This window comes from Diplotaxodon limnothrissa, linkage group LG9 (assembly GCF_057381915.1).
Source record: "Diplotaxodon limnothrissa isolate DT_005_m linkage group LG9, D_limnothrissa_male_GT1.1, whole genome shotgun sequence".
Lineage (NCBI taxonomy): Eukaryota > Metazoa > Chordata > Actinopteri > Cichliformes > Cichlidae > Diplotaxodon > Diplotaxodon limnothrissa.
In genome coordinates, this window is record NC_140604.1 from 24554291 (window position 1) to 24564917 (window position 10627).

A 10627-nucleotide genomic window follows, 5' to 3' on the forward strand; every position below is an offset into this window, starting at 1 on the left:
AGACTCATGGAGGTTCATCTTGAACATATATTTATAAATAGCTGTATATTTTCAATTCTTCCATACAAATCAGAGACATGATCTAACTAAAATCGATTAAAAGAGAAGAAACAGAAAACAATCAGAGAGCTGCGTCACACACGGCCCACTCATTCACATTAGACAGAAGATTTTGACCAAGATTAAAGGCAAAAAGGCTTAAATAGGAAACGCCTGCGATTAAATCCTTCTGTATGAGTAACCACGAGAAAGTAAAAACAAACTTTAATTAAAACCTCTTTTTTAAAAAAGGGAAAAGAAGTCCAGGTGTGACACTTAAGTCAAACATCATTAATCTACAGTGTGTGTACTGTGTTACAGTGGTTATTGTAAGAGCAACAAGGTAAGGGTAATTATTATTTTTTTACCTTGGGCTTTTAATGTGCACACCAGGATGGTTTTAAGCAGCATGACATCTTAACTAAGGCTTCATCTTGTTTGATGTTGAAACATACAGTACGCCTAAACTACAGAATACATTCATGTGTATTAACTGTATGCATTCCTAGAATTTCAAGTCAACATAAATGTGCAATTTAGCATGCAGCAGTGGCACTGGTATGCAAATGCAATTCTTTTACAAAAACAAACAAAAAAAACAGCCCCAGTGATAACAGCTTACAATCATTAACGGCAGCTTTTCTGTAACATGGTGTGCTCTTGAATATTCTTTATGAAAGTCAGCTAACTGCCTGGCCCAGCAGGCTCAAACATCTCTTCGCTCACAACCTCAACTGAGCTTAAGGGCTCAGAGTTAGCATCTGGTACCTTGGGGATTGTTGTGATACTCGGGTTTTCGGTGGTAATTTTGAGGCCAGCCATGTCTTCAGCAGTCTCTCTGATAGGAGAAGTGCTGGCAGTCAGGTCTATACCGAGCTTCTGCTCAGGTTCCTGGATGTCTGGTTCTCCTTGCTTCTCTGGAAATGAAGGTCTTTGGTCAAAAGATGAATAATCTAATAATAAAAAAAAAGAAAGAATAATACAATATTGTTAAGGTTATGGATGGTGAAACCATGGGAAATTGCTCAACTTCCTTGGTCTGTAAGGAGATATTTAACAATAATTAAGATCAAATCTCCTGAGCATCCTTTTATGACTTTTGTACTTCAATAGATTACATAACCAAAGCTCAGACTGCTGCATTTCAGACCGTGACCACTGATGGAAAGGACTGACCTGCACCTACTGTTTAAAATGCTAACTGAGTTCTTGATAACTGATATCACATGGCACATGGAAATCAGTGCATGTAGACCCATAGACATGGTCAATATGCTCAAGTTCAAGCTCTGCATCAGAATGAAGAAGAAAGGTGATTTAAATGACTCTCTGTAAAAGGGAAAATACCCAGTGAGCATCACTTCTCTGGCTGAAAATGCCTTGTTGATGCCAGATGAGAATATTTAAAGTGCTTCATGGTGACAGGAAGGCAACAGCAACTCAAATAACAACTTTTTACAACCATCGTAGGCAGAAGAGCATCTGTGAACGTACAACGTGTCAAACTTCGAAGGCCACTCTTGTCAGCTAAGAATGGGAAACTGAACCTACAATTCACACAGGCTCATCAAAACTGTACAATAGAGGTTTTGAAAAATATTGTCTGGTCTGATGAGTTTCCACTTCTGCTGTGACATTCGGCTGGTTGGGTCAGAATCTGGGGCAAACAACATGAAAGCTTGGATCCATTTTGCCTTGTTCATGCTGCTGGTGGTGGTGGTGTTGTGACGGTGGGGGAAATTTCTTGGCACGCTTTGGGCTCGTTAGTATCAGTACAGTACCCCGCCTTCTGATGGCTGCTTCTGAGACAATAACGCGCCATTCCAGTCATCTTAAACTCCCTTCTTGAACATGACAATAAGTTTATTTTACTGAAATGGCCTCCCCAGTCACCAGATCTTAGTCGAATGGACTTCACAACTCTGCAACAACTGTGTGACGCTGTCATCTCAATATGGACCAAAACCTCTGACAAATGTTTCCATCTCCTTGTTGAATCTCTGCCATGAAGAATTAAAAATGTTCTCAAGGTAAAATGGGGTCCAATCCATTACCTAATGAAGTGTTCAGTATAGACCACTTTACCTGCTGTAAAACGTATATCTGTGAAAAAACACTTAACACATTTGGCTGGAGTAGTTTTATTCTGCAGTAAAAGAGACTAATACAAAACCACTGCATTAAATGACTCCTTAACTGAGAGGCGTATCAACAATAGCTGGTTTTAATCGTGCTTATTTTTCTTCTCAATCGGGATGCCATCATAAACACGTAATTGCTCTATTTAGCCACACAATTTAATCACGTATGAAGTACTTACCCAAGCTACTCTGATCACCTGAGTCATCTCCATAATTAGCAAACATGGAGCTGCTGCCTTCCTCGTTAGTGGAAACAGTGGCTGATAAATCTGAAGTCGGTGCATCGAGTATGGTGAAAGCATCTGAAATAAGTACAAAGCAAATGCCCATTATTCCGTGTGAAAATGCATAATGTGTCAAATGGATGAAAATGTCCTGAAGTGATCCTGTTACCTCGGTCTGGTGGCTGCTGAGTGGGTGAGATTAAAGACTGATCTTGCATGCTTTTCTCACTTTGATTCAGTGCTGCTTCGGTGGATGGGCTACATTCATCGGTAGAAGGCACCTAAGGAGAGAAAACTGGAGGTCACAAATACCTCTAGCAAGTTACAGTTAAAGGAGCAGTTTGTGGGATACAGTGGCATCCAGTGGTGAGGTTGCAGATTACAACAAAGTCAATACACCTGGCCTCACCTTCCGCTTCTAAAAATGTAAGTGAATACTAGGTCGTCACCCCCGACTGAAAAAAAACTGAGCTAGTGTAGAAGGTGGATCCCTCCTGTAGTAGATATGTAGGTCTCATTTTAAGCCATAAAAAAGATTATTCTTTTTGTACTTCTCAACATGATCCCTTGCTACCAATAGATGCCATTACATCCTGCACAGCTTAATAAATAAGCAAGAATAAGATACAACAACCTTCACCTCAGTGTGCTCGGTTGCAACTACCTCTTCACTGCTGCCAGTGAGCACTGGTTGAAGAACATTTTTATTCTGGGCGTTAGGCTGAACTGGACGAGTTGGAATTCTGTGCAAGTATCCATAGCCGATCCCACAGCCTAAGCTAAAAAATAGGGAAAAAAACCCATGGGTGTTGACATGGCAATATTTATCTACATGCTTTGATTTAAATAAAGATTAAAAAAAAAAATCAATGCCAACCTTCCCTCGCCTCCCCACGCTCCGTTAGGAGTCACCACTACCTCTCGGCACTGATCCGTCTTAGTGTTGTACACCAAAAGCTTCAAAGGTTTCCCCTCGTTGGCTTCAATCAAAGAAAAGAAATCCTCGGACTGCAGACGTTTCACACAAAAATAACGTTTTTGTTATTTCTTTTAATAATGTCTGCTAGTTAAAACAATTATTTCTTATTTGGAATAAAAGTCAAAAGACAAGAAATCTTACATCTTGTAACACTTGGTCAGCTCCAACTATGAAGTCATTGTATGCATCCAGGCCTGCGAGAGCGGCGGGAGAATTTGGTTCCACTTCCTAAAAGTTTTTTTAAAAATTCTAAAATCTACCAAAATTATTAACATTTGCAATTTTAAGGCCTTTGAACACAGAATGCAATGATTTTTCAGACTCACTTATTCTTAAGGCAACTGTTCAATTCAAATTTGCAGGATTTATTTTTTTTATAGTTCGGATCAAGCTCGATTTTTCATATTTTTCCACATAGGAATAAACAGATCTGACCAATCAGACCACTACATTTGGCAACAAGTGTGCTCATTGCTCAGCGTATGCACCAGTACTGAATGTGCAATGATATGGAAATAGTAAAAATAATACTATTTTACCTCAGACAGACAGCCAGACACTGCTCCGGCTAAATCAGCTCTCTAAAATTATTTCTGTACGTCCTCAGATGTGGTTGCAATTTTGCCAAAAAGAGAAAGCAGTCGAGATACAGCTTCAACTCCTGGATCAAACCAAGAAATTTTCCCTGCTGCTGTCCTCGCCTGAGAATTGGATGAACCCGGATTCTCACTTTCTTCTTTTTCTTGTTTAGAAACATCAGAATCATCTCATCATTTCTTTCAACTTCATTTTTTCACACAAAGCAAGACTTTTGTTGTGTTTATCTGTTATACGGCAGGTTTGGATCCAAAACAGGCTTTTTTTTTTAGAAAAAATGGCTAAAATCAGAATTTTAGCCATTTTTCCGTATACATTCGGTGTGCAAAGGCCTTTAACCTACAGTAACCAGCAAAGGGTGAAACCTGAGCGAAGACAGGTAGATTTAACTTACCAAGACATGCCACACATTCTCATTGGCTCCTTCAAAGCTGCAGAAGCGGACACTAGCCCCCAGCAAACCCTGACCGCCCCACATGTTACTGGGTGTCACCTCCAGCTCCCTCACACGCTGGGTTTTGGAGTTATACACTTCAAGTTTGACTGCTTTTTCCACATTTGCCTTCAGAAGATCCTTCAGCAGGTCGTTTTCCTTATTCTGGAGAAACAAAAGGAAAAAGGGCTACTCCAGCTGCAACTGTGCAGATGCGTTTTCTTTCATGAAAAAGAACATGAAATGTAATTACTGCCACTCTTCCAAATGAGGTTATTAATAAAGCACTGAAAAACACTGGATTATCTCATAAAGGCAGTACCTCAAAATTATGGAAATCGGTGTTTGCCTGCTGTGTCCTACCTGCCGAGTACTTTGCTTTATATACAGAAAAATGGGTCTTGAAGATGGTTTCAAAACAGACTACAACTTGCTTTTGTCCTATTAAGTTGATTGAGATCTATAAATATGTTATTCAGCTTCATAACGCCTTTTAAAATAAGTTTAGAATTTAAAAATGTTTTAGTTTTTAGCATACTTTCAAATACAATTGAATATATGCCACATTCACAGCTACGTTGCAGGGCTTTTTTGGCATTTTCATTTTGTCCTCAACTCGTCATTTTCAATTACAATTCATACCTGAAATGTCATAAAGATAGAAGAAGTCAATATTTGACACCTAGTTACTCATTTTAACCAGGAGTGTAGTGACACAGGAGTCTACTCACAAGTCGGGCGTTTCCTATAGAGAGAATGAAGTCAAAGAAAGGCTCCAGACCAGCCTTCAGAGCAGGAGAGTCCTCTTGAACCTGAGAATAAAATAAAATAACTTAAATAATTAAAAATATTAATAATAATTTAAAACACAGAACAGAAAACTTGACATTTGGTTTGACTGACAAACAGCACAGTGATATTATCGCCCCCCGTGTGTCAACCTAAGATATTGCAGTGTCCAAAATTTGGGACTTCTCAATGAGACGAGGTACCCGCTTTCTCGCGCGGTTAATATGTTATATGCAACTTTGAAACGTGCCATAACTAAAGAAAGTTTCTATAGTGACTGTTAAACTATTCCATTTCCCAACAAAGGCACGCGGGTTGGAAGTGTGCCAAATGCCACCTCATCTTCAACATCATCATGGGCGGACACCATTCAAGCTGAGCTCACGAGTAACTACAGTTACACGATAACCTGTCAATTACAGTCAGGCTCTGCGTAGATAGATAAAGCAGCAATTATGGTTCAAAGCACAGTTAACAAGTCACTAAGCAAAAAATGTATGAAAAGTGAGCTATAGGGACTAACAAACCGCGTGACGTGTAACCTTGCACTACTTTCTAACGTACCCCGTGGACATGATATCCACAATTAGCTCCTCCGTCCGACAGTAACGAGCTCTGCGGTAGCCCCATTGCCTTCAGCAGTTACGTTTTACTAGTTCTGACTAAATGTCACTAAAGCAGACTTATTTCAGGAGTCATTACTGGTACATACACTCCGCATACAAGCTAGCTAGCCAGCAGCTGACATAGGTTGACAGCAGGCGCTGGAGAGCCAGACAAAGCTTATAAATAATGATGACAGAAAAATCGAGTTTCTTCTTCCCGATTTTCATATCAGCAGCAAACAAGCTGAGTTCGATTAGCCGTCCTTTACAGGGTGTTCTACGCGGTTGCTTAGCAAAACATAACGCCATGCTCATTCATAAAAAAAATGCCACTTCCTGTTAAGTATTTAGATATTTTAAGCAATAAAAAAACAAAACAATAAATTACCGAATATATAAATAAATAAATATTACATAGATTTGACAGTTTGTTGCCTTACTGCGCATGTCTGTGGGAAAAGTAATTAAAGATGACAACATTTATGAAAACGAAATACTATTCTTATTCATATTCCTCTCGCCCCTCGTCTGTCCTTCAAGTTCGGGTCCTGGGAGCTTCAATACACACACACACACACACACACACGTGTGTGTGTGTGTGTGTGTGTGTGTGTGTGTGTGAGAGAGAGAGAGAGAGAGAGAGAGAGAGAGTATTTTATTTAAGTCTAAAACAAAGAAAAAAACATTTTTACAGTGAACCTCATGAACGATGCAATTAACTTTGTATGGCATCTTTCCTTTGAAGATGGAGAAGCCATTTATATATTTATTCTATCTTTAAATAAAAACATCGTGATGGTCAACATTGTTATCTCACAGCAAGAAGGTCATGTGAGGTTGCATGCTTGTGGGCACTCTGGCTTCATAGTCCAAATACATGTGTGAATGTGTTAGATCCATAGATGTGAATGTGACTGTTAATGGACGTCTGTATCTCTGTGATAGACTGATCCATTTAGGGTGTACTGTGCCTTTTGCTCCATAACAAGTGGGATAGGCTCTAATTCCCCTATGACCGAGAATTAGATAAGCAGAAGAAAAAGAACTCATGTATACACTTTTGTATACGGTAGTTATACTGTACATTTTTTATTATAATGAATACACGTGTGTATTTTTATTGAATTATGATTTAACTTTTCATTGAATATTCTGCTTTTGTCTGTTTTGTGTTGAGTGTACAGTGTACAGACAGAAGGCAGCGGAACATTTTCTTCTTTACCTTGGCCGTCGATCATTTCAGACTTTTATCTGCTGTAATATTTGTCTTGAATGCACACCTTTCACAGATGGTTTGGTCGACTCTGCCATCACTAGACAGCACCTGTTCTTTTCCCACCATGATAAAATAAATAAATAAATTAATTAATTAATAAAGTTCTCTTGTCCTTAAAGTTTTCTGAGTTGAATGAAATGCAAATGTACATAAGTCTGTATTTGTAAGAGTTTCACACAGTGGTGGATTGCCACACAAAGTCTCACACTTCTCAAACTTTCAGCTTTTCATAGCAGTACATTTAATGTGAATTGATCCACATGGACTATTGATACTGGCTGGTAACTTAACATCTGCCCGGTTTCCCAATCTCAAATGGGTATAAAAGCAAACTGCAGCTTGTCATCAGTGCTCCAACATGATGCGGCTTGTGCTTCTTCTGTCCTGTATTGGTAAGCCCACCTGACTTAAATAATTTTCTGTGCCTATATTTTCTGAACGTTAAAACTATATTACCACATCTGTCCATGTGTGTGCTGAAGGGCTGATTTGTGCCAAAGAACCTCTCAACTACAAAGTTGACAATGAGAGGGTGATAGGCGGCAGTAATGCTCAACCAAACACATGGAAATGGCAGGTAAATCCTCTGAACACTAATGATATTTTTATTTTTCTATCTTTTGATGCAAATAGGTTTTGTACTGTAGTTTTAAAATACTAGATTTAGAAAAAAAACTCCATCTCCACCATATTTTCATATATCTTTAATATTTCACAGGTTTCTGTGCAGTATGATCAATTCTATGATGGCTCATTCTACCACATGTGCGGAGGATCTGTTGTTGATAGCTTCCACATCATGACTGCAGCTCACTGCATCCTCAGGTTTGGGCTCTGACCATGATTATTCTTAATGACACCATTTCCTTTGTGCATTTTGTAATATTTTAAAGTCGATCTTGGTGTCTCCTGGGCTGAACAAAAGAGTGTAAGTAAGCACTGTACTTATGTTTTTTCCATGTCCTTCTCAGCCCAGATGCTAGTCAGTACCGTGTAGTGGTGGGTGAGTATGACCTGTATAAGTTAGAAGGCAGTGAGCAGTTCATCCATGTGGAAAAAATTACAGTCCACCCTGGCTGGAATGGTGATCTTCGTTATGGGTAAGTGGCAGCATGTCAGATCACCTCTCTCAATTAAGCCTCATTTAAATATGAAATGTTAATCTCAGCAAACAAGCAACTATTAAAATTATACAACTCTATCTTTGGTTATTTTTTCTTAGAAATGACATTGCTCTCTTGAGACTCGCTGGTCCCATCTATAACAGTGGTTACGTGGCTATAGCTAATCTCCCCTACCCGGACCAGACACTGCCTCATGGCTTCACCTGTTACATCACCGGCTGGGGATTAGTAGACTGTGAGTACACCTGGGTGCTAAATGTACACATATACACACCCTATATGTGGATGTAATAAAAAGGTTCCTGCATTCTTTCTCCACTGAATCAGATGGAGGTAGCCCTGCCATCCTACAGGTGGCTCCCATCAATGTGGTGGAGCACTCGGTCTGCTCCCAGCCCGAGTGGTGGGGCAGCATTGCTCTAGAAACCATGGTGTGTGCCGGAGGGGATGGGATCATAGCAGGCTGCCAGGTAGAGGAGGTTTCGCCTCATGCTGCAACTATCATATTGTTAACAACAATACTGTGTTAAGACATTCTCACAGTCATTGCACGCTATGTTCTTATTGTTATCTGTCCCAGGGCGACTCTGGAGGTCCTCTGAACTGCTTTACTGATGGAGCCTGGAGAGTCCACGGTGTTGTCAGTTACGGCCCATCTGGTATGTGCAACCAAGTGTTCAAACCCACGGTCTTCACCAGAGTCTCTTCCTTTGAAGACTGGATGTTTTCAGTGAGTCTCTTGATGCCTCTGTGCTTTTGTTTGGCGACTATAATCTTATAAAGCGTGACTCATTATTTTATCTATTTATTTTTTCAGGTTATGGGTCTTGCTTAAATGGCACCGCATTCCTTACAATTCTCAAATGCAACCTGCAAAATAAAATTGATGTGCATCTCATTCATGTTCTGCGCAGCAGATATTTGCCTGTAGTTCTTGAATTTGCCAAAGGGTGGCAAAACCACCTCATGTTCTGACCAAACAACGTCCTGCTTTTCTCTCAGAATCAGATCCTTTTAATGGCATTCCGGTACTTTCCCACAATTTCAGAAACACATTTTCTACTGAATGCATTTGCTGTTGGTGTACTCCTTTTGCGACCAGTCCATACATGTGCCACAGTTTTTGTTTGAATACCAACACAGCGGCTACGGTTGTGACCTCCTGACCTCCCGAACCACAGTTTTAGTTGATGGAAAATTTCTAAGGATGTTTCAAACTGAGAACCTCTTTTTAAAAAAAACAGGCTTAAGTAGCAGTGAATTACAAGGACAACTGGAATATTCTTGCATGGTGTACCTGAACACCCTGTCCCAACAAGCAGAAAACCTTTTTTTCCCTCTCTTTTTAATTGTGGCCAAATGCTATATGTAGTCATAGGCTCAACATTTCCTTCTTGTCTGGAATTTCTGGCCATATGTTTGTGGTAGTAGTCAGGAGACTTCTGCATGACATCATATAAAGTGTTTTTCTCCACACCATGGAGACCAAAAACCACAGATACATTCCAGTGGTTTACATTAGAACCTAACAGGAATGTTGTTTCAATAGATTTAAGGAGAAATGTCAATTTTCTTTAATACAGTAGAAGAAAATGGTCTTAATGGTTTCCCAAATAGAAGCTAAACTAATATAAAAAAAAAGTTTAGTAAGCAATTAGATCCCTCTGAATTTTTCATTCAGTTCAAGTTTATTCATTTGGCAACATAACAAGGCCTCAAGGTTCTTTTTACTCTAACGTAAAGACCCGAAAACCCCAATTGTCATATGATTCTCTATGAACAAGCACTACATGACGCCAGGAAGGAAAAACTCCCTTTTAAGAGGACAAAAATCTCCAGCACAACCAGGCTCAGGGAAGAGCAGCTGTATTGGGAAAGAGGAAGACAGGAAAAAACACAAACTATGGGAGAGAGATGACACAATGTAAAGGCATGCAGCCGTGGCATATAAGCACCTGTGGGAAGTCCCCCAGCAGTTTGAGCTTGCTTCAGCATAACCAAGGGATACTTCAGGATCACAGTCCTTTCAGATTTAGCTTTAAGTCTAATCTTAAAAGTAAAGATGGCGTCTGTCCCCTGAACTTTCGCACAGAAGCATTTTACTAAACGTTACGGTCGTCCCAGGGTTTACACATTTGTGTAAAACACCAAATACGTCCTGTTTGACAGATCTAGTAACAAATTGTCAATTGTAATGTAATCGTTGTTCTTTTCTAATGAACAACTAGATTAACTTGGATCCTGTGTTTTTATTGTAATGAGTGGTAAAAACTGCAGTATGGAGAGCACAATTAGTTTTTTTCCTTTGCTAGAGGTTTCACCACCACTGGTGTAAAGTAGCAGTGTACTGTAGATTACCTGAGCTACACATAATTTGAAAGTACATTAGTGTGCTTATTTTACTTTTGCTACTTTTAGCT

The 10627-nt window shown here is 39.6% G+C and overlaps 2 protein-coding genes across 4 annotated transcripts; one reads left to right on the forward strand and one right to left on the reverse strand.

Annotated features, from left to right (window-relative positions):
- Positions 1-650: 650 nt before the first annotated feature.
- Positions 651-5903, reverse strand: LOC146625595 (Golgi reassembly-stacking protein 1-like). 3 transcript variants are annotated; one of them, XM_085362320.1, is made up of 9 exons: positions 5767-5903; positions 5145-5225; positions 4375-4578; positions 3525-3611; positions 3282-3412; positions 3069-3183; positions 2574-2685; positions 2360-2482; positions 651-992 (listed from the first exon to the last, which is right to left on the reverse strand). In XM_085362320.1, exons 1-9 carry the CDS (start codon positions 5830-5832, stop codon positions 724-726), a joined length of 1188 nt encoding a protein of 395 aa, XP_085218446.1. In that variant the 5' UTR covers positions 5833-5903; the 3' UTR covers positions 651-723. The 3 variants fall into 3 exon arrangements, with proteins under 3 accessions (XP_085218446.1, XP_085218445.1, XP_085218444.1); XM_085362319.1 differs by having other exon boundaries at positions 3045-3183; XM_085362318.1 differs by having other exon boundaries at positions 3039-3183.
- A 1509-nt stretch (positions 5904-7412) lies between these two features.
- Positions 7413-9098, forward strand: LOC146625596 (elastase-1-like). The gene is made up of 8 exons (XM_085362321.1): positions 7413-7475; positions 7566-7660; positions 7802-7908; positions 8055-8183; positions 8306-8442; positions 8535-8677; positions 8788-8937; positions 9025-9098. The coding sequence occupies exons 1-8, from the start codon at positions 7442-7444 to the stop codon at positions 9040-9042; spliced, it is 813 nt and encodes a 270-aa protein (XP_085218447.1). The 5' UTR covers positions 7413-7441; the 3' UTR covers positions 9043-9098.
- Positions 9099-10627: the final 1529 nt, after the last annotated feature.

What these genes read in the sequence shown, in the direction of transcription:
- LOC146625595 (XM_085362318.1), bottom strand. Translation starts at nt 5,832, where the DNA reads ATGGGGCTACCGCAGAGCTCGTTACTGTCGGACGGAGGAGCTAATTGT. An exon ending in CTATAGGAAACGCCCGACTT is followed by an intron (nt 4,579 to 5,144) that starts GTGAGTAGACTC and finishes TTGTTTCTCCAG; the next exon opens with AATAAGGAAAACGACCTGCT. An exon ending in GCGTGGGGAGGCGAGGGAAG is followed by an intron (nt 3,184 to 3,281) that starts GTTGGCATTGAT and finishes CCTATTTTTTAG; the next exon opens with CTTAGGCTGTGGGATCGGCT.
- LOC146625596 (XM_085362321.1), top strand. Translation starts at nt 7,442, where the DNA reads ATGATGCGGCTTGTGCTTCTTCTGTCCTGTATTG. An exon ending in GCAGCTCACTGCATCCTCAG is followed by an intron (nt 7,909 to 8,054) that starts GTTTGGGCTCTG and finishes TGTCCTTCTCAG; the next exon opens with CCCAGATGCTAGTCAGTACC. An exon ending in CGGCTGGGGATTAGTAGACT is followed by an intron (nt 8,443 to 8,534) that starts GTGAGTACACCT and finishes CCACTGAATCAG; the next exon opens with ATGGAGGTAGCCCTGCCATC.